The 24,005-nt window shown below is 41.1% G+C and overlaps 1 protein-coding gene across 8 annotated transcripts in view; it reads right to left on the bottom strand.

Moving 5' to 3' along the window:
- DACH1 (dachshund family transcription factor 1) overlaps positions 1 to 24,005 on the bottom strand; it is a 355,617-nt gene that overhangs the window by 86,618 nt on the left and 244,994 nt on the right. For 5 of the 8 annotated variants that reach the window (XM_081858109.1, XM_081858105.1, XM_081858106.1 and 2 more), the window contains 3 exons: positions 18,971 to 19,106; positions 18,174 to 18,245; positions 17,037 to 17,171 (listed from right to left, as the gene is read on the bottom strand). In XM_081858109.1, the coding sequence (XP_081714235.1) occupies positions 17,037 to 17,171; positions 18,174 to 18,245; positions 18,971 to 19,106 (343 nt within the window). The remainder of the gene's footprint in view (positions 1 to 17,036; positions 17,172 to 18,173; positions 18,246 to 18,970; positions 19,107 to 24,005) is intronic. The other 3 variants (XM_081858107.1, XM_081858108.1, XM_081858111.1) reach the window with 1 other exon arrangement.

Below are 24,005 nucleotides of genomic sequence, written 5' to 3'. Positions count from 1 at the left end.
GGGAGCTACTTCCCCTAGCTGGGAGAGGAAGCTTTTTTTTTTCCTAGAGAGGGGAGCAGGAAGTAGAAGCCATTTCTTTTCTTGAGGCCTAAATAAATTAAGGTCTGAAGAGTATCCTGTCTCAAGAGCCATTCTCCAAGTCCTGACTACATTGCACGACTGGCTCATTGCACCGCATGGCAGTCACGGTTTCAACAGATGGCAATTGTCTGTGCTGTCCACAGTGGCTGCCCTCCCAATGATGGCATTCCTCCAGCTCATTTGAGAAGGGCAGTGGTGAGCTTGGGGCTGCACAGGATTGGCTCAGCCAGAGCACCTGCACAGCTACACCTTTTACCCTGCCTGGCCCAGGTCGGCTGCAGCCACACCAGGGGCGGGAGGGCTTCTCCACGTTTTTGTCCCACTACATGGCTGCTACTGGTCCCCATTACATGACAGTCACAGTTTTGACATGTTAAACTTTAAAACGACTTGTTGAAAGTGTGGTTTGGCCCTCCAGAAGTTGCTGATCTACTCCCACCATTGCTGGCTATTGGCCATGCTTGCTAAGGATTATGGGAATTGTACTTCAGCAACATATGGAGCACTAAAGGTTTCCTACACCTTCCTTATTGAGTCCGTCTTTTTTTTTAAATAGCTCCATTTGTTATATTCCTCCTCCAAGAGGCTCAAGATGGCACCCATACATGGATTTTGCTCCTTCCTTGCTATCCTCAACAGCAACAACCTTGTGAGGAATTTAGGATTAAGGGAGAGTGACTGGCCTAATTAAGGTTACCAGATTTTTTTCAATGAATGCGGTGACACTTTAAATACATACATACATACATACATACATACATACATACAGTGGTGCCTTGCAAGACGAAAAGAATCCGTTCCGCGATTCTCTTCGTCTAGCGGTTTTTTCGTCTTGCGAAGCAAGCCCATTGACGGCTTAGCAGATTAGCGCTATTAGCGGCTTTTAGCGGCTTAGCGGATCAGCTGATAAGCGGCTTAGCAAAAGGGGGGAGGGGGGGAAACCGCAGGAACTCGCAAGACATTTTCGGCTTGCGAAGCAAGCCCATAGGGAAATTCGTTTTGCGAAGCGCCTCCAAAACGGAAAACCCTTTTGTCTAGCGGGTTTTCCGTCTTGCGAGGTGTTTGTCTTGCGGGGCACCACTGTACATACATGCATACATACATACTACACGTTCGGGACATTGATGCTGCAGCCATGGTGGTGGCAGAGGGAAGGGAGGTTTCACACTGCCTTTCGGAGCATCCCCATCCCAACTCCTCCTTGCGTGTACGCAGGAGGGGGCAGGGATCCCTCAGCTGGGAAGGGAGGCGATCTCTGCCCCCTCCTGCTTGAATGCAAGCTCTGATACAGCGTGAAGGCTCCCTTCACAGCTGAGAGATACCCACGCCACCCCTGCTTGCATGCAAGTAGGATTTGGGAGGCTGCTCCGATAGGCAGCATGAAGCCTCCCTTCACAGCTTAGTTGCTGGGGTCAGGGAAGGTGGAGGCAGTGGCGTAGCATGGGGGGTGCAGGGGGGGCCGGCCGCACCGGGCGCAACATCTGGGGGTTAGGGTTAGGGGCGCAAATCCACGGGTTAGGGGGCGCAAATCCACGGGTTAGGGGCGCAAATTACTTGCCTTGCCCCGGGTGCTGACAACCCACGCTACGCCACTGGGTGGAGGCAGCGTGGAAGCTGCATCTTAGTGCCCCTGCACCACCATCATATGGGAACTTCCGAGTAGCTCCTGAAGCCAGCCAGAGCCAACTGCTCCGGACTGCTGAGACTGCCGCTGCTGCGTTTCCCGGGGACATTAGATGAAATCCGGGGACGTTCCGGGGATGGAATTTGTCCGGGGACTTGTTTGCAAATCTGGGTACTGTCCCTGGGATATGGGGACGTCTGGTAACCGTACCTAAGATCATCCATGACTGAGCTTTGAAATTAAGGAGGGCTAAGGTTTTAGCCTAATGGTTAATCTGGACTTGTTATGTATTCTACTGAGCCACATAGATCTGAATGCTGCAGTCCTATACACCCTTACTTAGGAGTACTGTCTACTGAACTCAGGCGGGTTAGCTTCTGAGTAGACCTCTGAGTAGGCTTGCACTGTGAAAGTTTGGTAAGAAGTACCGGTATTAGCCATAGTAGGCAACAATGAGAAGAGGAAAAGATGTAGTGAGTTATATTTAGAGTGAAGTCCTTGCAAATCCATGACAGCATAAAGCCACTGAGTAGGTTTTGTATTTCACTACTAGGGTTGCCATATGTCCGGAATTTACATAGCTGGGATTCGGCCGTCGAAAACAGTGTCTGGGCGGAACTGTCTGGGAAAATCTGGACATATGGCATCCAGTGTCGGAAGTGTATATTTTGGCAAATTTTCTTTAAAATAGCTCAAAAACTTATTCTTTTTTAAGATCTCACAGAAACCGCTCAAGCAACTTTTCACTTTTTGAAGTATGGCAACCCTACTCACTACTGGTTTCCCTGACTAATTGGTTCAAAGGAATTCGTTAATCAAAAGAGACGCGATGCTTGAATGATGCACAACATTTAACCAGGAGAGATACAACCAATGATAAAACTATTATAACATGTTCACACTGTAAAAAGAGAAAAGAAAACATTTTAAAAGCTTATTAAACTTTAGAGCTAGCTAAATTTCCTAACTCTCCCTCCAGCGTATCAAGAGCTAGAAAAGCTGCAGCAGAAAAATTAATTTTCCCTGAGTAGTTCAAATTGTTCTACGAAACTAGAGAGCAGAGAGTCATTACATCTGTGCTCAGCACAAGAAACACCTCACTCCACCAACCTCCTCCTGTAACATTGCCAAGGTCATGGCCGAAAAGCCGATGGAGCTTTTCCACTTTGTTAATCTGTGGTTTCAGGAGTTTCTTAGGGAACACAGGAAATACTATGCGCCTAGTAAAAATCAAGTCATTTGTATAATAGTGGGGCAATAGTATCAAGTGTTCTGCACCTGTTTTACGCTGCGCTGCCATAATGTCTGTAAAAGCAAACAGTAGATCTCAGGGTCAGATTACAAATTGGACTAGGCTGTTTGCTAGATTGCTGCTTTGTTTAACCTTTATGCTTTTGTTTTAAAGGGTGACTTGGGCAGGGGAATCGCAAGAAATAAGAGGCTAGTTCAAAGAGTTGTAATTATCTGCAAGGTAAATTAGATATTTTACTTTTAACAAATTATGATACAATTATTATGATACAATTTATCCATTCTGTCTTTTATAACATTGAGATACTCTGTTCAACAGGAACTCACGGAGAATAATGAATTTCAGATTATATGCTCCCTCCAAGCAGTATGATTAGAATACATAAAGAAATTGTTCTGCACCAGTTTTACACTGCACTGCTGTAATGTCTGTAAAGCAAACAGAAGATTTGAGGGTGATATTACAATTTGGACTATGCTGTTTGCTAGACTTCAGCTTTGTTTAACCTTTATGCTTTTGTTTTAAAAGTGGAATGGCTTTGTTTTGTTCGGCTGCAAGAAAGAAAAGGCCAGTTAAAATAAATATAATTGTCTGTAGAGCAAGTTAGTCTACCTTAACAAACGATGAGACAACTATTTTCCACATTGACTTCTATAAAGTTGAGATACTTTGTTTGACATGAACTCACATAGAGTAATGAACACCAGGTAGTATACGCTGCTTATAAACTGCATTATGAGAGTACATGTGGAAATAAATTCTGTTTCTGTTAGGTACTATAAGCTTTTCTTTCTTGTTTACAAAGAAGCCAAAAGCTTTGCATGCCGTGCTTACAAATTCCAGGTTCCAGGTCTACATTAATTGTTCCTTTATAACCCATGCCACTTCGTTACCTGACTTTCTTTTGTCTCTCTTTGTACGTTACAGGTGCTTCTTGTATGGCACGCAACTTTAACACAAGCACACACACAAACAAGCACACAGAAGGTGGGTGGGAGGAGATGTGCTTGCCTTCTTGAAATATTCTAATTTGAATTGTTCAGTGAATGCCTCTTGCCCTGCAAGGAGTGCAGATATCTTACAATCTGAAAAGCAGCAGTTTGATTCTCAGCAGGCAAAATTAAAGAATTGACTGCATCTGGGTTGTAATAACCACCTTCCCCACAGTCAGCGGAATGACTATTATTATAGCAGGCTTGGATAAAAAAATTTAAAACAGATTGCGTGGTAGAAGAAAGAAAACAGCATTTCCAAAGGGGGGAAAAACACCCCTAGATATTGCATACTTAAACCGTTTTAATTTTCTATGGTGCCTGTGCATTGCCCCCTCTATTTTAATTGCTATAGGTTACGAGACTCAGACAAGAAGCAAGACAAATGTTGAGCAAATATATTCTGTTTATTGCTTAGGTAATATACCTCAAACCCGACTCAAACACCGTTCCTCTCTTGTTAAGAATGTGCATCATCATGCCAGAATAGACTTTCATTATTTTTCCTCTGTTATAATTTTGGTGAAACCTGACCTTCTTAATATCCACCCTTTCAAACTGTTGGGCCACATTCACACAAATTCCAGTTTTGCAAAACTTTTACACATTTTTACCGTTCGTTCTTAATAAAATGTAAGTTAGAAAGGAAGGAGTAACTTCATTGGTAACAGTCTGTGTGGGTGGGAGACTGGTCCCCCACTCCACCAAATACATGCAGCCACTCAGTTTGTGCAATTCATCGCAACAGAAAAGGTGTTTTTGCACATATGGGCTTCTGCATCATATACTGAATCGTACATCTTGTGAAGAGCAAAGGTGTGTCCCTGTTTTTGTACCACACAACCTCTGCACAGGTCAATGGTCAACAAGGACTATAGTTCTCTTTAGAAAAGAGTAGGCATTTCTGTGTTTGGACTGTTAGTAAGAAAGCAAAGCTGAGACCCTTTCCATTAATTTTCATTTGATTCTGCCTATGCCCAAAACTTACGTACATTTAACTTTAACATGCTTGGCAAAAAATAAAATTAAAAAGGGGCCAGAAGTCCGGAGGAAACGATTTTGGCAATTCCACCTGCCCCTGTGTTCTAACTACACACAATGTGTATATACAATGTGCTTAGACTATGCATGATTTTGGCTTTAGGCACAATCCCCAGAATGTACCCCCCATGTAAATTGTCATCTTACTGTATTTCCTTATAGTTTCACCAAACTGAGCCCTCCATGTCAGGAAGAAACAGGACAGAAACATCACATGATAAAGCATTTCCATGATATAATTTACCTTGCCTTTAAACACGTGAATGCAACTGTGTTCTTAAACAGTAGCTTGACTTGCAATGAACTGGATAAAGTATCACTGCTGGGAAACAGTGCAAGACCCAGGTCACCCCAGACTGTCAGTACTGTGTAGGTGCTGGATTACAGCATTCTGTTGCTGAACTGCAACAAAACCCATAAAAAAATCTGTGGTTTTTGCAGTTAGGAAAGTGAAGGCGAAATGCACTAAAAAGCACGGGATAAATGACTGATTCACGGGAAGATGTATAACCTCTGCACAAGCAAATCAGGATATGATCTCCCCATAAACAAATCAGAATGAATGGTCAGCAAAGAGGGTACTGCATACCGTGTGCAAGCAAATCAACAGTTTGTGTGGAGGAGACCCTGCAGTCAGACTCCAACACGCCACAAAAGATTTATGGTATTTTTTCACTCTGTATATACTCATAATCCTAATGCTTTACTGCTACCTAATTAATCTTTCCAGCACTCTGGGACAGGAGACAGTACGATTCTTTATTAACCAACACATTTTAACTTGGGTGAAATCCATTTGACTTTCAAATGTAAAAAGTAAAAGAGAAATATATGAAGTCAGATGATCACCAGGTGAATCCTTGGATTTTAGTGGGAAGTAGAACATAATTAACTTTTAAAAGGGGAAGACTTGAGCTGAGGAGGAATAATTAAGGGTTTGATAAGGTGATCAACAGAAGAGGAAAACTAGCTAACAAAAATAAAAGTCACAGACAAGCATGGTTTTTTCCTTGTGCAGAATGTCTGTCTACGATCAACACAGAACAGGAGCACTGAGTCTCGGTGTGAGGGCTTGAAATGCCATCATAAACCATTTGAGATTTGCTCTCATTACATTACTACCTGAAAAAGCACACTGTAGTTATAAGCCTTGTAAATCCAAGGTTCTTTATCATTTAGCCTTCTATATACTAAAACCTTATTTGTAATATGCACTATATAGTGTAGTAGTAAATATTTCCAATTAGCTTTAGTGTCAGTAGTCCTCCAGAAAACTGATGCATTTATGTTAATATAAAAGCCTACATGGTATATTTTATCATGCATTAGAGATTTTAATCAGGTAATCTGCACGGCATCTGGAAACCTAAGCAGAGGCAAAGTCTGCTATAACAAAGGCACTGTAACAGTTCACCTTCAGTGAAGAACAATAATGCATTATTAAATTCACTTTCCTGCTCAGTGGTTACACTTAGCTGACCACAGCAAATTTGCTCTCTGCCTGGTCTTCACAAGTTGGCAGAAAAATAGATTCTGTCACATTTAACGGGCTCTGAAAATGACAGGATGCCTCTCTTGGTTTAACTATGAGCCATAATCTTTCAGAAGTAAATATAATTACAAATGCCTTTTGTCACATACTGCTTAGGAAGGATATTATATGTGGGTGATTATGGCAATAGATATCACGAGGCTGCTTCACTGTCATTAAAATCAGATATTGATCATGTTACACATCAGCACTATCTATGGGTTCGTGTGTGTGTGTGTGTGTGTGTGTGTGTGTGTGTGTGTGTCCTCTTGACCAAACATGACATCATAATTCCTGCAATGCAACAAAATATAAAGTACATCAGATTCCTTGACTATATCACGACCAAATTCAGAGATCCTATGCCAAACAGCAATCTTTTTTTAAATAACTGAATGCTTTTTAAAAAAATTATTTTGTATTTCCAGTTTTGTTTTTCAGAAGATGAGAAAGTTATCACACCCATCACTGTCTATTATCAGATTTATGAATTACCCATTAAAAAGCAATGATTGGGACTCAGGAAAAAGGTTACGGGCCCAAGACAATGGATATTACGCTTTATATTATTGCTGTTCCCAGGGGTTCATTAACCAGACAGTCCTACAAATTCCTACTTGGAAGACAGTTGGGTTTACTCCTAGCTAAGTGTGTACAGGAGTTTGGTATTAAAGTATTTGTGGCTCAGTATAAAGCAGGAGTCAGCAACCTTTTTCGGCCGTGGGCCGATCCACCATCCCTCAGACCATGTGGTGGGCCAGACTATATATATATATATATTTGGGGGGGGGGGGGATGAACGAATTCCTATGCCCCACAAATAACCCAGAGATGCACTTTAAATAAAAGCACACATTCTACTCATGTAAAAACACGCTGATTCCCGGACCGTCCATGGGCTAGATTGAGAAGGCGATTGGGCCGCATCCGGCCCACGGGCCTTAGGTTGCCTACCCCTGGTATAAAGGATAACATTTACACCACAAAGCCTGCAGTTATACATACTCTTATATACACCTGACAATAAACATGTATAAGATTACAACCGTAAGACAATTTAATATTGTTTTCTCTATTCCAGTTACATTCGGGGGGGGGGGGGAGTCTGATGTTCCACTCTCATTTTTGTTACACCCACATAGTCTCTCGAGCACTTTCTATCTGACACACATTACTGTTAATATGACAACTTACTGGCAAGGTGCTTCCAATGGCACTATTGGTAAATAACTCCTTTAATAGGATCTAAAGCTTGTCCCTCACTCAGTTCCACTGGATTCCAATTATTCTACTGTTTATGTTTTACAAAGCAGCCTTAGTGCAAGGTGTTTTGCTAGCATGGATCCCATAATAAGCATGCAGTTCTGGTTGCTTTGAAACCTGCATGGAATTGTTGCAACTAAAGGTCTAGGAGACGCTTGGTGGCAGCACGGAGGCCCTTGAGTGTTGGACCTTTAACAACAACCCACCCACGTCCCAAAGTATATTGACTGCCAAGTTTCAGCATTTCTAGTAATCTGGATATACCCAGACATGTCATAAGGTTAAGTGATGGGAACCAAGAGAAAAAAAGAAAGCAGACATTAAAAAAATTCATCCATCAGTGTTTGTCAAATGTTCTGGATTGGGAATTCGTCCAGCTACTCAGTCTGGCAACACAACAACTTCTGCTGGCTTGATCTATTGCCCTGGCCCACTGAAGGTCGTGGCAGACTTTTCAACGACTGAGTAGGAATATGTGTTTATGCACATCTTTCAAGGGGTAAACTCATCACTATACCAATAGGAAAATATTTAGTTTTTAGCACATTAGTCACCCATTTACACAGAAGGAAGTTATGTGCAAGCATATATGTACCAATGTTTTTAGGAAACTTTTAAAAATATAAATGTGCCCATATTTTTAAAGCATGCATGCTTTAAAACAGAGGGTGCATTCTACCAAAACAAAAAAGTCAAATAAAGGACACACAAAAAACAAGTTTATTTTTCCTAATTTTAAAGCGTGAGTATGCTTTTTGAAGAATTAACTAACAGATATTTTGCATTCATCTCTAAAGTTTAATCACCACTTAGGTAGAGCTGTAAGCAATTACTTTTAAAAAAGCATCTCCATACAGAATATATTGCATATAATTAATTCAATGACTATCAGGGCTATAAAGATTAAATAAGAAGAGAAAGAAATATCATTAAAAAACAGCCATAGTCTAAAACTTAACTAAGCCAAGTGGATCCAGTGAACAATCCTAATTAAAGTGCCTAAGACAAACAAAGCTTGGGCTAAAAGCACTAAAAACAATTGAACACTTATTTTATTAATCTAATGAATCATGTATCATATCATTACAGTTTTGTATATATCATTAATTTCATTCCTTTCGCTTAAGCCTTTTATTGGGATTACTTCAGTTATTAGTTGGTCTAATGTATTGGTTACCTCTAAATCTCGCTCTACAATCTCTTCTTATCTTGTTGCATAAACCCTTGCGTGTTATTCAAATTGCTTCATTTATTATGATAGCTTCCCCATGTAAATTGTGCTGACTGCTCGCCCTTGCATAGTCCTCATTAGACTAATGAAAACCTTCAAACGAAAAAAACTAAACAACCTGCCAAATAAAGGTCTGAGGTTATTATGAAAATTACAACTCTGGGAGCTGGGAGAAGCTCTGTTCATTAATTCATGCTCAGCAAATTGCTAACTAATTTAGTTGCACTCCTCTGCATTAATGGATTATTTTATAAAAATGTTTTCCACAGCCCAAGACCTTTGGTGCATGCTTTTGAGAGGCTTGAATTCTAATCAACCTTAACAGTAAATTAGGAATGTAATATCTAAATAATAATTGGGATGGCATATGGAGGAAAATAGTGTTTAAAATCCCATGAAAGGTACTTTTGGTTTTCAGCTTCATATGTCAATTTCACAGTAGTTAAAACAATTGTACTTGCTTAATATTCTGAACCTGTTCCATAAGATACTAGTAACAATGGTAATCCAAAAAATGTTCAAAAAGCTTCATTCACAAAGTATCCGAAAACAGCCTGATTATCAGATGCAAGATGCATTTCTGTAAACACAGACCAACATTCATTAATTAAAAGTTCTGGCTATTTAAGTGAACTTTTAAGGGGGAAATGAAACCTCCCAAAAAGGCTTTGAAACAGCTCCTGTGCAAAGTTAATAGTAATGATGATCTATAGGGCAAATGGCCTGCATTTGATAATGCATTTAAATGGCTTATATTAGGGTGCTGACCCCGGAATTCTGAACAGTGAATTAACAAACAAAAGTTGGTTCGGTTACGTGTGGTTAAGCCACCGCCTCAACTTTACATGGAAGAACACGACTTGAAACAATATAGTAAATCATTCCATCAAGTTGATGGAGGGATTTAAACTGCTCCAAGCATGGGAGACTGGGGAGCTATTACTGTGCTTCTTAGCCCATAACATAACGTTGGGAACAAGAGCATGGAAGCATTTAGCCCAATGAAAGGCTGTAGTGTTTGTGTAAATGTGAATAAGCAAGGACAGTAAGGAAGTGTAAACATTAGAGAACATTTCAAGAAAGCCTATTTCCACTATGATGCAATTCCTGAAAATGAATTTTCCTTTGCTTACAAATTATCCCCCCAAATAAAATCACATAGGTTACAAAAATGAGCTTCTCTGGAAAAGACACTGGGTTGCTGTAGTGTGGTTATGTTATGTTTAATTTGTAGTGGTTTTTGAAATTCATATTCCTAAAAGCCCATTCAGAAGCATTCAGTTGATAGAAATCTACTGAGCTTTGTAGCATGCGGCTATTCTGCCTTCTTACTCAGATACCACACAGTGTTGAGTCACAAAACCATTCATCCAGCTAATTATCTCATCATAGCCTAGGTTCAGATGAGTATCTACCCGATTTCTACCAGTAAATCTGTGAATAAGCAAATGAAAAACTTCCTCTTGGTGAATGCCATTTATTTAGACCTTACAATAAATCTAAAAATCTGTGGAAAGGTTCTGCAGAAAAATATGTTGTATAAATGAACTGTTCGAGAAAATACATCCTCCCAAATGTCTCTTAAGACAACTGAGAAGTGGATTCAGTTTCTGTGACAAAGCCCCTTGCATGCAACGAACTGCTAATCCTTCAAGAGTGAAGGATAGACTTCTGGAGATTTAAATCATCCACCATGTGGCTAACTCTGTACCTTTCCTGTCTAGCTCACAGGTACCTATAAAGGTGGGAAGGGAGCATCTAGATATATCGCGCTATCTAGCTGATTTTTTTTCTGATCTTTCCCCCAGCCTGCTCTGTAACTGAGTATCAACTCTCCATATCTCTCTCTCTTTTTTGCCCAGGGCTTCCATGGGCACACAAACTAGTGTGTAAACTCTCTCTCTATAGTTTATTTAGAACTGGAATATGGCATATACATATGAGAATCTCATCATAGCAAAGACATGGACAAAGTTGTGTTTGAATGCAATCCATGAGTGATGAACAATGTGCCAGGGTTTGCAAGCTAGAGGCATGCTGGTTTGTTTGTTTTTAAATTATACAGCATGAAGTTTTGGCAGTTCAAAGGACATCTATGAATGTAGGTTGCAATCCCAAAATCACTTATGCCAGACTGTGGGGGTGGGTGGGGAATGGACTGAGCAGAGGCATCCTTCTGCTTGCTTTTGATGGGGTAGGCATCCTCTCATCAGTGTTCCACTGATGAAGACTCACCCTTTCCACTCGCCAAAAGGGCACGTGGGCCACTGGTGGTATTGTTGCCAGTGGGGCCTTGTCAAAAGTCCTGAAATGGGGTGTTAAGAGCATGGGGCTGAGCTGTCCTGGGATCTACTAGATCCTGAGCTGCTCTCCTAGCTGGCATTGGGCCTGATGCAGAACTCATCATTGTGCCAGCCTGGAGCTGGTGTGGGGATTGGGCAATAGCTGCCTGCCCTCCATCTTCTGCCACTTTAAGCAGCTGGGCAGCAAATGTAGCAGTGGCTCTGTCACTCTGCAGAGCCCCAGCGATGGCAGCAGGGAGTCTGGAGTATTCTCCCAGCTAACAATTTTTTTTATTTTTATTTTTAAAGTGTGATATAGTCACGTCATAAGGGACGCGAGTGGCGCTGTAGGACTTGCCAATCAGAAGGTTGGCGGTTCAAATCCCCACGATGGGGTGAGCTCCCGTTGCTCGGACCCAGCTCCTGCCAAGCTAGCAGTTTGAAAGCACGTAGATGCAAGTAGATAAATAGGTACCACTCCGGTGGGAACAGTGTTTCCGTGCACTGCTCTGGTTCGCCATGCTGGCCACATGACCTGGAAGCTGTACACCAGCTCCCTCGGCCAGTAAAGCGCCGCAACCCCAGAGTCGGCCACGACCGGACCTAATGGTCAGGGGTCCTTTTACCTTTAAATAGTCACATCACAGTGATAGCAAAATGGCATAACCACCTTGCTCATGATACTTGTTTTCATTTTCTGTAGCCCTGACCCACAGAGGAAGAGCGCTTTGTACAACAAAAGGGGAGGAGGATGGTACCATCTTTAAAAAAGTATAAAATCAATGCCTACGCCTTATCCAATCAGATGTTGTGTAGGTAATGAAGAGTAGTAACCACTGATTGCCATTGTTTTCAGTGGGAAGGAAGCATACTGAACCACACCAGTTCTTGGCATGACAAAGCTCTCTCACCGCCTCCCCCCCCCCTTCAAGGCATGGGGATAAAAGAAATGATTGAGTCTTTCCTGCCAAGGCTGCCCTTGGTCAAGCCCTGGCCCACAGTCTATTTGACCCATTGGTAGGGTACACAGTGTAGAAGTTACTACAGAGGTGAAGAAGGGGGTACCCAATATCACGAATTCTCCACCCTCAGAGAGGGCGATCGGATGCTTACTATAGCCCCTGGGATAGGACTGCAAAGTAAGAGTAATTATCATGCATTTAGAAGACTGAGCTGTCTTATTAATTCAAATAACCTCCAAGGTTATTTCTGGAGGCATCCCGCTATTAATATTTTCTTTACTTGCTAAGTAAAGACTGTGTGCAGATACGCTGAATTGGTTGGAGATATTACGGTAGCAAAATAGTTTGCTGACATTCTTAACAGGAAACGGAAGAAAGGGATGAGGTTATAAGTCACTAAAAGCACTGAAGTTTCTTTTTCTTCCTTTTTATGTATTCAGGAATACTTTTTGCCTTAGGACATATTTTGATTTAGTTATGTAGAATTCCATTATGCCTCTCTAGGCACACATAAGGTCTATTTGCGTAAACAAAGGGAATTCTCTTGAATTTTAAACTGAAGGTTTATGGTAAGATGCATCTGAATCAAGTATTGTTAATAGTCTATAACAGCGTATTATTGGTTGTTGAGAAAAAAAATCTCAAGACAAAAAATCCAATGAGTTCTGGCTTTAAATATCAATTGTTAGTAAGTTTGTGATTATTCTTTTTTCCCCCTTTACCTAAAAGTTAAACCATTATACAATTTTCAGCTTAAGAAAGATCCTTCTGATTAGAATCTCAAGCATATTCAGTATAAAGTGAAGAGTGACATTCAGGCTTCGTTTACCATTGATGCCATTCGAGGAAATATAAACAGATGCAGATAAAAGTGTGTGCATTATTACCCTATTAAGCACAGTATCTCTGTAAAACTATGGGGTGGGGAAAATTTTCAAAATTATACATTTTAGAACCAATATTCATTCTCCTATGAACATTTGTTTTGCTGATGTTTTGCAACAACGCCTAAACCATCTCGTTGGAAATTATTTCAACATTTCAAAGACAGAATTTCACCACTATGGCACTGCATGTTTTCTGTCTGGCAGTATTTTTAAATCATGGAATCATAGAATTTGGGGGTTGGAAGGGACCCTGAGGATCATCTAGCCCAACTCCCTGCAATGCTGTCTCATAGAGGGATCAAACCTGCGAACTTGGCATTATCAGCTCTGTGCTCTAAGTACTATCTAATACAGTAATAATAATAAGTAATATCTGATACAAGCTATACCAGAAACCTAAAAAGGAGATAGCAGTTTTGACGGTTACTGATGTCTAATATGCACATGGTCTCCATTGACAAATCTTCATATTTAATTTAAGTAACTTTTGCATATACTGACAGTGTACCAAAGAGTGAAAAATTAAAGGAAATAAGTACATAAAAAGGTAAAGGTACCCCTGACCATTAGGTCCAGTTGCAGATGACTCTGGGGTTGTGCGCTCATCTCGCTCTAGAGGCCAAGGGAGCCGGTGTTTGTCCGCAGACAGCTTCCGGGTCATGTGGCCAGCATGATTAAGTAGCTTCTGGCAAACCAGAGCAACGCACGGAAACGCTGTTTACCTTCCCGCCAGAGCGGTACCTATTTATCCACTTGCACTTTGACGTGCTTTCAAACTGTTGGGTGGGCTGGAGCTGGGACCGAACAACGGAAACTCATCCCGTCGTGGGGATTTGAACCACCGACCTTCCGATCGGCAAGGCCCTAGGCTCTGTGGTTTAGACAGCGCCACATAACTTAAGGACAATAAATTGCATTTCTAATGCACGGAGCAATGCATAAAACTCTTAAAAGATTCTCCCAGCATCTACAATTGATTACACGACTTAGTTGCAGGACATTTATACCAAGGTATCCTTGGGCCGAGGCGGATGGAAGCAGCCGGGGGGGGGGATTGCACATGGGGCAGTGTTGTTCTGATTTCACAAGGCTGTGGAACGCAGTGAGTTATTGAGAAGGAAGGCAGCAAGTCAGTGGGGAGCTCAGCATGGTGAGGACTCAGCGCTGGGAACGCCGGATTGGCTTCCCTACTGTACTTGCATCATTCTCAGCACCCGACTGCTTTGCCGCTCCCCCTCTTGATGTGGGGCATTGGGAAGTCAGGTCAGGAGAGCAACACGGCCCCACTTGCGCGGCCCAAACCAGCCACTACCGAAGGCTGAGAATCCCAGCAAATGATTCTGCTCCTTATGGTGGTGAGCTATGTGATAATATGACTTGGCAGCTTGCTCCGCAATCATATCTCAAAATCTGCCCCCGAGATGCTTACATCATGCTTTCTAATGACAGGGGCAGCTCAGCTTGGAGATCTGTCACAGGTACATATGAGCAACAGGCTACAACTGGTTGTAAATCAAGTGAGATATACTTAAGATTTAATTGCAGGGGAATCGACTAACAAAAAAATTATGAAACAAATACACTTCTGTAAACAATCTATTTAACTGGTTAAAATCCACAGGTATCTTTGACTCAGTGTGACTGGATAATAACAATTTTAAATGTAAAGGGGGGGGGAACCTTTTAGTAAAATCATTCAAATCAGTAAAAATCTTGCCTACTTCAGAAGACGTGAAGGTAATAATAGAATACTTTTCTCCTGAACTATATTTCACTAATATGCCTACTGTCTTAAGCAATTTTTTTTAACATACTGCAGATTTTAAATTGTCCTTTTTCTGAAATTTAAGAATACTTGAATTAAAAAGGAGGAGGAGGAGATGGGTAGGAGAGAGGCAACTTCAAGAGGAGGTTTCGAAACATCTCACGGTTGTAATTATTAAAAGTCATTTCAGCTCTGATTGATGGATTAGCACAAATATGTCTTCGAAGAAAACACAAACGCTTAATGACTAAGGCTCAAAAATTCCATGATTTTTTTATTTTAAAAAAATAGAAAAGGGATGCAAACAAGGCATTTTCCATCCTAAGAATATAAATGCCTGAATCTATTTCGTTTGCATTTGTTTCTCCACTTGTAATAATGATTAATGATTTTGAGTGATTAAAGGTGGTCAGAAACAAAATTGCATATCTGAACTTCAGGTCCATAATGATGCAAACAGATAATTACTATCTCCGCAAATATCTAAGTGAAATTGCTTGTTTTAATGCAGGTAAGCCTGGCCTAAAAGTTGCAGGGCTGGCTCAGGAGATTTGATAAATGCAGTCATGACAGAAAACAATTTTTAATTTAGTATACCCTATAAATCTAGATAACCCATGAATATTTACAACTAATCCAGTAGCCAGAAAGAGAGAGGATGTGTGGGGGTGTTTGCATGAAGGAAGGGGGACAAAAGAAGGCTGTGACCTAAACAATTACTGCAGAAGAAAAAGAACTCTCAGCGATTTCATCTAGTTAAGCTCATTACTGAAAAATGATATACATTTGGGACACTTTTAAGAACCATTAACAAGTTCCATTTTTAATGGAAATAATGCAAAATTTCCAACTGTTTCACAGGGAGTCTACTGAAATTTCAGAAGATGGCATGCATGCACATTTATACCCAAAACTTGAACAGGTCTGTTCATATTGCACTCTCAGCATGGATATTGTTTGGAGGGTCTAAGTGGGGCACATGCAAGAAGCCATAACAGGTTGTGTGCGCAATGAACCGAAATTAATGATTTGTATAAAAGAAATGTTGTTCTCATTAATTTTTAGTGTAATCTTATTAAAGATGCCACCTGTCCAGGATGGAAGTGTCCAGATTTTAATTCACTTCCCATATCTCACAGTAGTTGCACAGGACAGAGCTGGGAACCTTTTGTATCTATTAAAACGATACCACAAAAAATATGTCCTCTTTTAAAATTTTTACTACTGCAGCAATTCCATGCAGATGTACTATATCACTTGCTGTTATGGCTTCATCCAGCATTGCCACCAAGCTGTCGCCTTTGAGTTGAGCCTCTATTATCTCATTATCCTTCAGTTCCACAGAGCTTGCTATATATCTATATATCAGGTACACAAAATCGTAGTCTGTATTTGTCTAATTTAAATAATAATAATAATATTGGTTAATGTTTCCTGTGCCGAAGGAAGGTACTGAGCAAGTCTATATAAACCAAATGAGAAGATGGCACACTAATCAATAGAAATACTAATAGACATTAATCTAGCTCATACACTTTCAGTCAGATGGCTGATTAAATTTAAAATAAATTACATGATATCCGCCAGTCTCATTTTACACTATTAACAGTTGCAGGAGCTAAGTAATTTAGTCTCTCTTCCTTCCACACACATGGCCATCAACAGTTATCTCATAGTGGTTGACTTTAAGCGACTGTTTCTTTGATCAACTACAGACACACAGCAATTATATAAAATAATTTCTTAATAAAATATTTCTAAAGAACAGGCACTAAGAAATGGAACAGATAAGGGCTACATTTTTCACATCTGCATTTTATTGAGAGATTTAAATCATTTTCCTCCTCTTTATGGTGCCATTATTAAATAATTTCAACAATTTAATTTTTACCCTATTAAAATAATTAATGTACTACACGAGCATGTACACCCACACACAAAAGGAATTATGTTATCTTCTAGGAGAGACAGGAAGCTGGCTTTCCCCCTCCATCAGTGCTTTCACTTGAGCACCAACAACAGCGGGATTAACACAAAGAACCAGCATCACTAGTATTAAAGATGCCTGGAGTGTAATATTTGTTCCTTTTAAGCAACAGTACAGCAAGTTAAAACAAATGCCTACCTTTCTCCATGTGCATTCTTTTAGAATCATGTCCGCTATCATGGCCAGCCAGGTCACCTTCTTTTGGACCAGGTAGGACATTCGGTGATAAGCCCATCAACATCTGGTTCATGGACAAGCCGTTCTGATGGACAGCTGCTAGCACCAAACAGATAAAACAAAAACCAAAAAGAAACATATTACTCCTAGTAAATTTCACGATAGCTTTGTCAAACAACATAGTTTCTGTCTATTTATGAGGAAGTGCCAGTTCCAGGAAGACCCCCAGACTAAGAACCTCCTCCTTCAGGGACAGCTCCACCCAAAGTAGGCCACTGACCAATTATCAGGACTCAGCCACAACACCTCTGAAAGCAAGCTTCAGTTCCATACCATGATACCCTGAAGCACCCCACAACATTACTGCCAGTGGGCTGAAAAATAATCACCCAACACTATTTCTGAGACTGACCCTGAAGATAGGATCAGAACCACCGTAAAACAGTACATCAAGTCATTCAGGAGCATGGTCAATGATATCAGAAGTCAATGAGAGATAAAGTAAGAATAAAGGTCTCTCAATAAAGGTCATCCATAAGGGTGACCAAGCCGATTAAGTCCCATACCCAGATCTGAACCCGAACTGAAATAGGTCAAGATAATCAGTTACATGGGAGGAGTGCTCACAGTTGTGCCACCACAAACTTCTTCAACATCTTCCCTCAAAAGGTGGCATTTGCAACTGGGCAGTAGCAGTCAAAATCACTGCCTCTTTCAAGGCAGTAAAACATAACAGAAATAAGATATAAGTGTGTATTAAAGTTTCCTTAAAATTGTTCTAGCCCACGTTGACGCAAGTTGTGACCTGCTAAGCACACCTCTGAACATATATGGAAACCCACCAAGCACTAGATAAATCTCCTGGTTTCTTGTGGTTTACCTGGGGATGAACAAATAGGGAGAGTATTTTCAAACACTTGGTAGCCTATACTATGACTGTTATATTTTGTTTGGCTTAGTGCAAGGGCGGAAAACCCCTTACCAGCAGCCAGATTCAGCCCACAGCCAGATTTCATCCAGCCCTCTCAGTCCCCCATCAGCTGTTCAGCAAGGAGGCAAAGGGGCTTTAATGTTGGGCAAAGTGTGAGACTGCATCACCTTCCTGTGTAAGAAGATCTGCAGCAAGAAGATCAAAGCAGAGGGCGAACTGTCTCAGCAGACTGGAGTTCCCTGAAAATATGTGAAAAGTCATCCATGCGTTTTATGCATTTTTCCAACTTCATGCACACAATTCAGGATGCAATTGCATCTTCAAGTCTGGTATTTTAAATAGCTGTAAGGAGGTTGCAACTCTGAATTGGTATCATTTGCATCATCTGCTGAGATGATGATGATGATTTTGTCTTATGCAGTTAGAAAAGATAAAGGATGTTGACGTTTTAATAAATTTTGTACAAAAAAAGAAGACTATGAAGAAAACAGAAGGTGAAATTTAAGGGGAGTTACTGTGAATTAAATATATTGCCTTGTCTCCGTGGGAAATAGCGCGCTCTCTCGCGCTCTCTCTCTCGCGCGCGCTCTCTCTCTCTCTCTCTGTGTGTGTGTGTGCATATTAAACCCCACCCACTAGTGGAATGAGGCCCAACAGCTTTCGACTGGGGTTATGGTGACCCCACTGGGAAACAGGTTTTCCATCTCCAGCTTAGTGTATCATAAACTGGGCATGTTTGATAAGTGAATGTTGATTATTTCTGAAACACTTCTATACTTCACACCTCCATGTTTAATCCCCTATGTCACCAGTTTCCATCAGTTCTGTAAATGGCAGCATCATGCCACCTGATGCAGCACACTGGGGGATAGAATACCGAGAGGTAGTTTTTGTTGGCAAAATCGAAACACATAAAGCCAGCTTGGCCATTTTAAGTGGGAAAAGAAGACACAACATAACTTACGGATTCTGTCTGAAGAACTTTCAGTTCTGGCAGGCGAACTGGATACACTGCTGCTACGATGAGAGGATGGGTGGCTACCAGGCCTTCGGCCCTCTTCAAGGGATGGAGCAGGGGAAGGGCTGTCTGGAACTCGTTCCTGCATAACACAAAATACAAACAAAAATCCATGTAAAGCAATCTTAATTTTCAGAAGTTTCATGTCTTGTACCCATTAGAAGTATCAAACATAGGCAAGCTTTCTTCCATAGCCATTTCACACTCACAGATCACAAACTGAACGTAATCTGAATAATGGGCATTTCAATCCTCACCCCTCAAAGAAATCGACAAATGCCCCCATTTATACAACTCCAATGCATGCTACACGTGCAAAAAACAAGATGCAGAGTTTTGCATGGTCTTTATCACCTCATTGCCATGTGACCAGAATCAGGCCAATGAGAGGAATTTAAGTATATTATACTTGTTAGCTTTCTTTTATTTTTAAAAAACGCTACAGGAAAATTGACCACGTTAGCATAGATTCTTATTTATTTTGTTTTTCACAGTGCCTTTTTGTCCAGGATCTCAACAGCTAAGTTTAGGATTACAGTGCTGATGCTTGAAGAACCCAGGCAATTTTACGGTTTGGCTTGCTGTGTTCTGAAGGGCTTCATTAAAGTGAAATCCAGTGAGCATATAAGATTTGAATAGCGTTGCATAGAAAATTAATTTATTTTAAGAGTTTAATTTGTTTATCATATTTATGTATGCCTTTATAGAACAAATTATAATATGGAGACAGCAGAAGAAATGTATAGGGCAACACAACACAATTATGACTGAAACAAAGGAGATAATGAGTTTTATTATTGTCATATAATAAGATGAACCAGGAGGAAGTCTACGAGAGAGCGCTTTGTAAACTCAGCTTATCAGTTCATTTGTGAAACACCCTTTAACCTTAATAGAAATGCAAGTGAACTGAGCATAGATAGGTAAGAGTCTAATTAATTTAATTCCTCAAGTCTCTTTTTCATACTCTTGCTCCATAATTCCTCCAATCAATAATATGCAATCTCTCTCAGTTTTCTGTCTTTATCAAAACAGCAAAAACTGTCATTCTTGTGCAAAATTATGAGGAAAGGGGTGGATTTAGTAAAATATTGACTTTACATTTTTAAAGAACTGGACTTATATATAGAGAGAGAGTAAAAAGAAAAAATATATAGCAGAAAGAAAAAAGGAATAAAGATTTAGTCAATTAGTTTATCACACATAACTTTTGCACACATATAACAAATGGGCCTAGATACATGGACCTAGGGACCTGCATTGTGGAAAATTATGGTATCCATTAAAATCTATTTCCAGTGCTTCTGATTTCTTCCAGTCTTGTGCTATTTACATTTTTTAAAATTCCATGTAGACCAAATGGTGGGGAAAGTTTTGAAAAAATCTAAAACACAACAACCTTTGACTGCTAAGCAATCCCTCTGTAAATCCTTCCTACAGATTCATCTGACTTGCTGAATTTGCTTTGGGTAGCGTTGCTACTAGATCAGGGGTCTGCAACGCGCGGCTCCGGGGCGGATACTAGCAAGGGGAGGAGGCGCATTGTGCGCCGACACTCCCCACTGTGGCGGGCGCTGTACTTAGTCACGCACCGTCCTGACGTCACCTTCCCGCCTGCCCGCTACATTGTAAGGGGCATGTACGCTGGTCACTGCATTGAAAGGGGGCATGTACTCTGGTCACTGTTTTGAAGGGGAGTGAAGAACACACATACACAAAAAGGTAACTTGTTAATTTAACGTTTATTTCTATGAGGAGGAGTAATTCTGAGGGGTCAAACAAAGAAATAATAAAAAAGTGACAAAAAAGTTATTTTTATAATGACGAGTTTTGCAGCTCCCAGTTTTTTTTCCTTCGGAAACGGGTCCAAGTGGCTCTTTTTGTCTTAAAGGTTGCAGACCCCTGTGCTAGATTATAACCAAGAGTTCTCTAATGAATGGCGGCTTTGATGATATGTTTTTCCTCTGGTCCTGTAAGCCACCTGACCCCGCCTGCTGTACCTGGGGAAGGGCGTATCACAAGAGTTTGGCAAACTGGTAAGAAAAGCCACAGGTGCCTTACCTTTCACTTCCAAGTGATCTTAAAGACTGACCGACTGTTAGTCTAAGGCTTACAAATTTTGGGTTACGGGACCATGCTTGTTTGGTGCCCATTCTGGGTAGGCTGCATTTCCCTTGAAGGAAAGAAACGTTGCATAGCTTGGAGGATACTTGTGATCCAAGATTGCTGTCGTCATGATCATCACCAACACAATCTCCTCTGCTTTTCACCACATTTGGGTCTCAAAGAGGCTTACAAAAATTAAAACATGCAATAAACGAAATTCCATAGTGCAACTAATTGGTGCTTACAGAAAGCCCTTACAGAGGGAGATCATTTGCACTGGCCAGCTCGAATTCACTGAGTGTTCTCCTGATTCTTCTGTTGTATCCAACATTTGTTGCCTTTTTAATTCAGTGCCTTTTCTGCTGCTATGTGCAGAAAGACAGAAAAAGGCACCAAAGTTAAAAAGCACCAATATTTTTATTCCAAAATTTGGAAGTTTCCCATGCCTGGTCTCATATATGATGTCAGGTCATAGCAGATGTGCACCTGGGAATTTAAGTTTAAACTAAAACACATGCATGCACACAAAGAGGGGGAGGGGATAAAAAGAAGAGGTGGAGACACAGGAACACGCTCTGAAATATCCCAGTCGAGAAGCCCATCTCCACACACATGTCCCCTGGTCACTACTTATGCTTTATGGCTTTTGAGTCACCCCCGAGGCAAACCCGATTCCCTCCACCCAGCTGACCTCCTCCACAAAGTCAGCGACTGAGAGCAAACACAAACACACATGCTGCGCGCACCAAAATAACAAACTTTCCACTGCTGCCGGTGCTGCTGCAGCACACACAAAACAGATACAGAGAAGGGTATGGATAGGCAAACTAAGGCCCAGGGGCCGGATGCGGCCCAATCGCCTTCTCAATCTGGCCCGCAGAAGGTCCGGGAATCAGTAAGTTTTTACATGAGTAGAATGTGTCCTTTTATTTAAAATGCATCTCTGGGTTATTTGTGGAACCTGCCTGGTGTTTTGACATTAGAATGTGTGCTTTTATTTACAATGCATCTCTGAATTCCTGTGGGGCACAGGAATTCGTTCTTTATTTATTTTATTTTTCAAAATACAGTCCAGCCCCCAAGGTCTGAGGGACAGTGGAGCAGCCCCCTGCTGAAAAAGTTTGCTGACCCCTGGCCAAGAGGGCACTGCTGTGTTCTGACTGCTTTCCCAAACACTAGGTGTCCTTCACATTGCCAGTTCAAAAACATTCACGGAGGCTACAGACACTTTCCCTTTTTAAAAGAGACATTAGGGTGTGCCTGGGCACACCTGGCATACCTCATACCTATGCCTATGCCTCAGGTGTCGGGAAATGCGGGTGTGATTTGCCCCAAACAGTCTGGTGCACCAATTTCCGAGGCCTGGCAGGGCCAGATGCCAAAGATTCCCCAATATACTGCTCTACAGTATCCATGTCAAGAAAAAAATGTGAATAAGAGGACATTTGAGACAGTGTGGAAAATACTTTGGGAAGCAGTGCAGAACGAAGGCAGTTACTGAACTCATAAGGATATTTTAAATTAATTCATAAGCTTCAGTAAAAAAAAAAAAGAAATAGAAGGTCACTTGCAAAATTATAGAACTCATGGCTTACAACAAACCATAACATATTGTTTCATGCAATTTTACAGTTCTATAATTGTATAATGATTTAATAACACAGAATGTCTTGTTAATGTTTGCTTAGCTTTGCCTTCTTTTATATTTAATAGTTTTAGAAAGGCTTCCTAAAGTCAACACACACCAGACGAATCTATGTTGGCACCTGTAACAAAATCAATGGCTCTGGTCTCCTGCAGTCTACCATTAACTACTGGAGGAGAATAAAGGTAATATATTAAACAGTACATGTCAGCTATTAAAAGCCATTTGCCAATTCTTCTGCAACTTATTTCTTTACCAGGAAAGAATGTCTTTAGGTCTCTTAAGTTTTAGAAGAATCTTCTGACAATAAAGTCTCAAAAATCAACTCCTAAGCCTTGGGAAACAGTGACTCCCCAAACAAAACCAATATAGTCATTGGTGAGATGGGGTGGTAGTGCTTGGTAGGGTAATTAGCAGTGTCCCCTGGGGGGGGGGGGGAGTATCTCCATTTTCAATGAACAAGGCACTACGTAAGCATGCATTTCTGATTCTGCAAGCATCATTATAATGGAGGGAAAGTATTGTGGGTGATTGGGCCAGGAGCCAGTATTACACTCCTGGTCAAATCACCCACAGTATTTTCACTCCAATGTTGGGTTACATAATAATAGCATGAGCCACTGGACAGACACACCTGATGAAGGCTCCCACAAACAGTGCTGAAACTGACCTTAGTCTGATACAACTCTGAAATAGCTATGGTGTACAGCTCAGGAGTCGGGGGGGTGGGGGGAGGTTGGAGCAGCCCATGACTAGGATTTGTTGGTCTGAATCCGACCAGCTGTTTATGGTTACACAAACCATTGTGTTTTCCAGTTTCTTCTTCTTGTTGTTGAGTAACTGAGCTTTCGTGTCATATCAGAAAACACATTTCAAGTTGGATGGTGCCTTGTACAGTGGTGCCTCGCAAGACGAAATTAATCCGTTCCGTGAGGCTCTTCGTATAGCGGTTTTTTTGTCTTGCGAAGCAAGCCCATTGACAGCTTAGCGGATTAGCGCTATTAGCGGCTTAGCGGCTTTTAGCGGATCAGCTGATAAGCGGCTTATCAGTGGGTTGTCTAGCGGGTTTTCCGTCTTGCGAGGCGTTCGTCTTGCGGGGCACCACTGTACATCTCCATCCGGCATGTCCTGCAGCCAAAATGGTGCCAAACATATTGCTCCATAAACACTGCCCAGGCTTGCACCCCAGGGAGGTCACTTTGGTGCTGCTAACACAGCAAAAACAATGCA

The sequence above is a fragment of the Podarcis erhardii genome (genome assembly GCF_964252035.2).
Source record: "Podarcis erhardii genome assembly, chromosome: 4".
Taxonomy (NCBI): Eukaryota; Metazoa; Chordata; class Lepidosauria; order Squamata; family Lacertidae; genus Podarcis; species Podarcis erhardii.
Note: the sequence above shows the minus strand (reverse complement) of the source record. Positions and strands in the feature narration are given on the sequence as shown.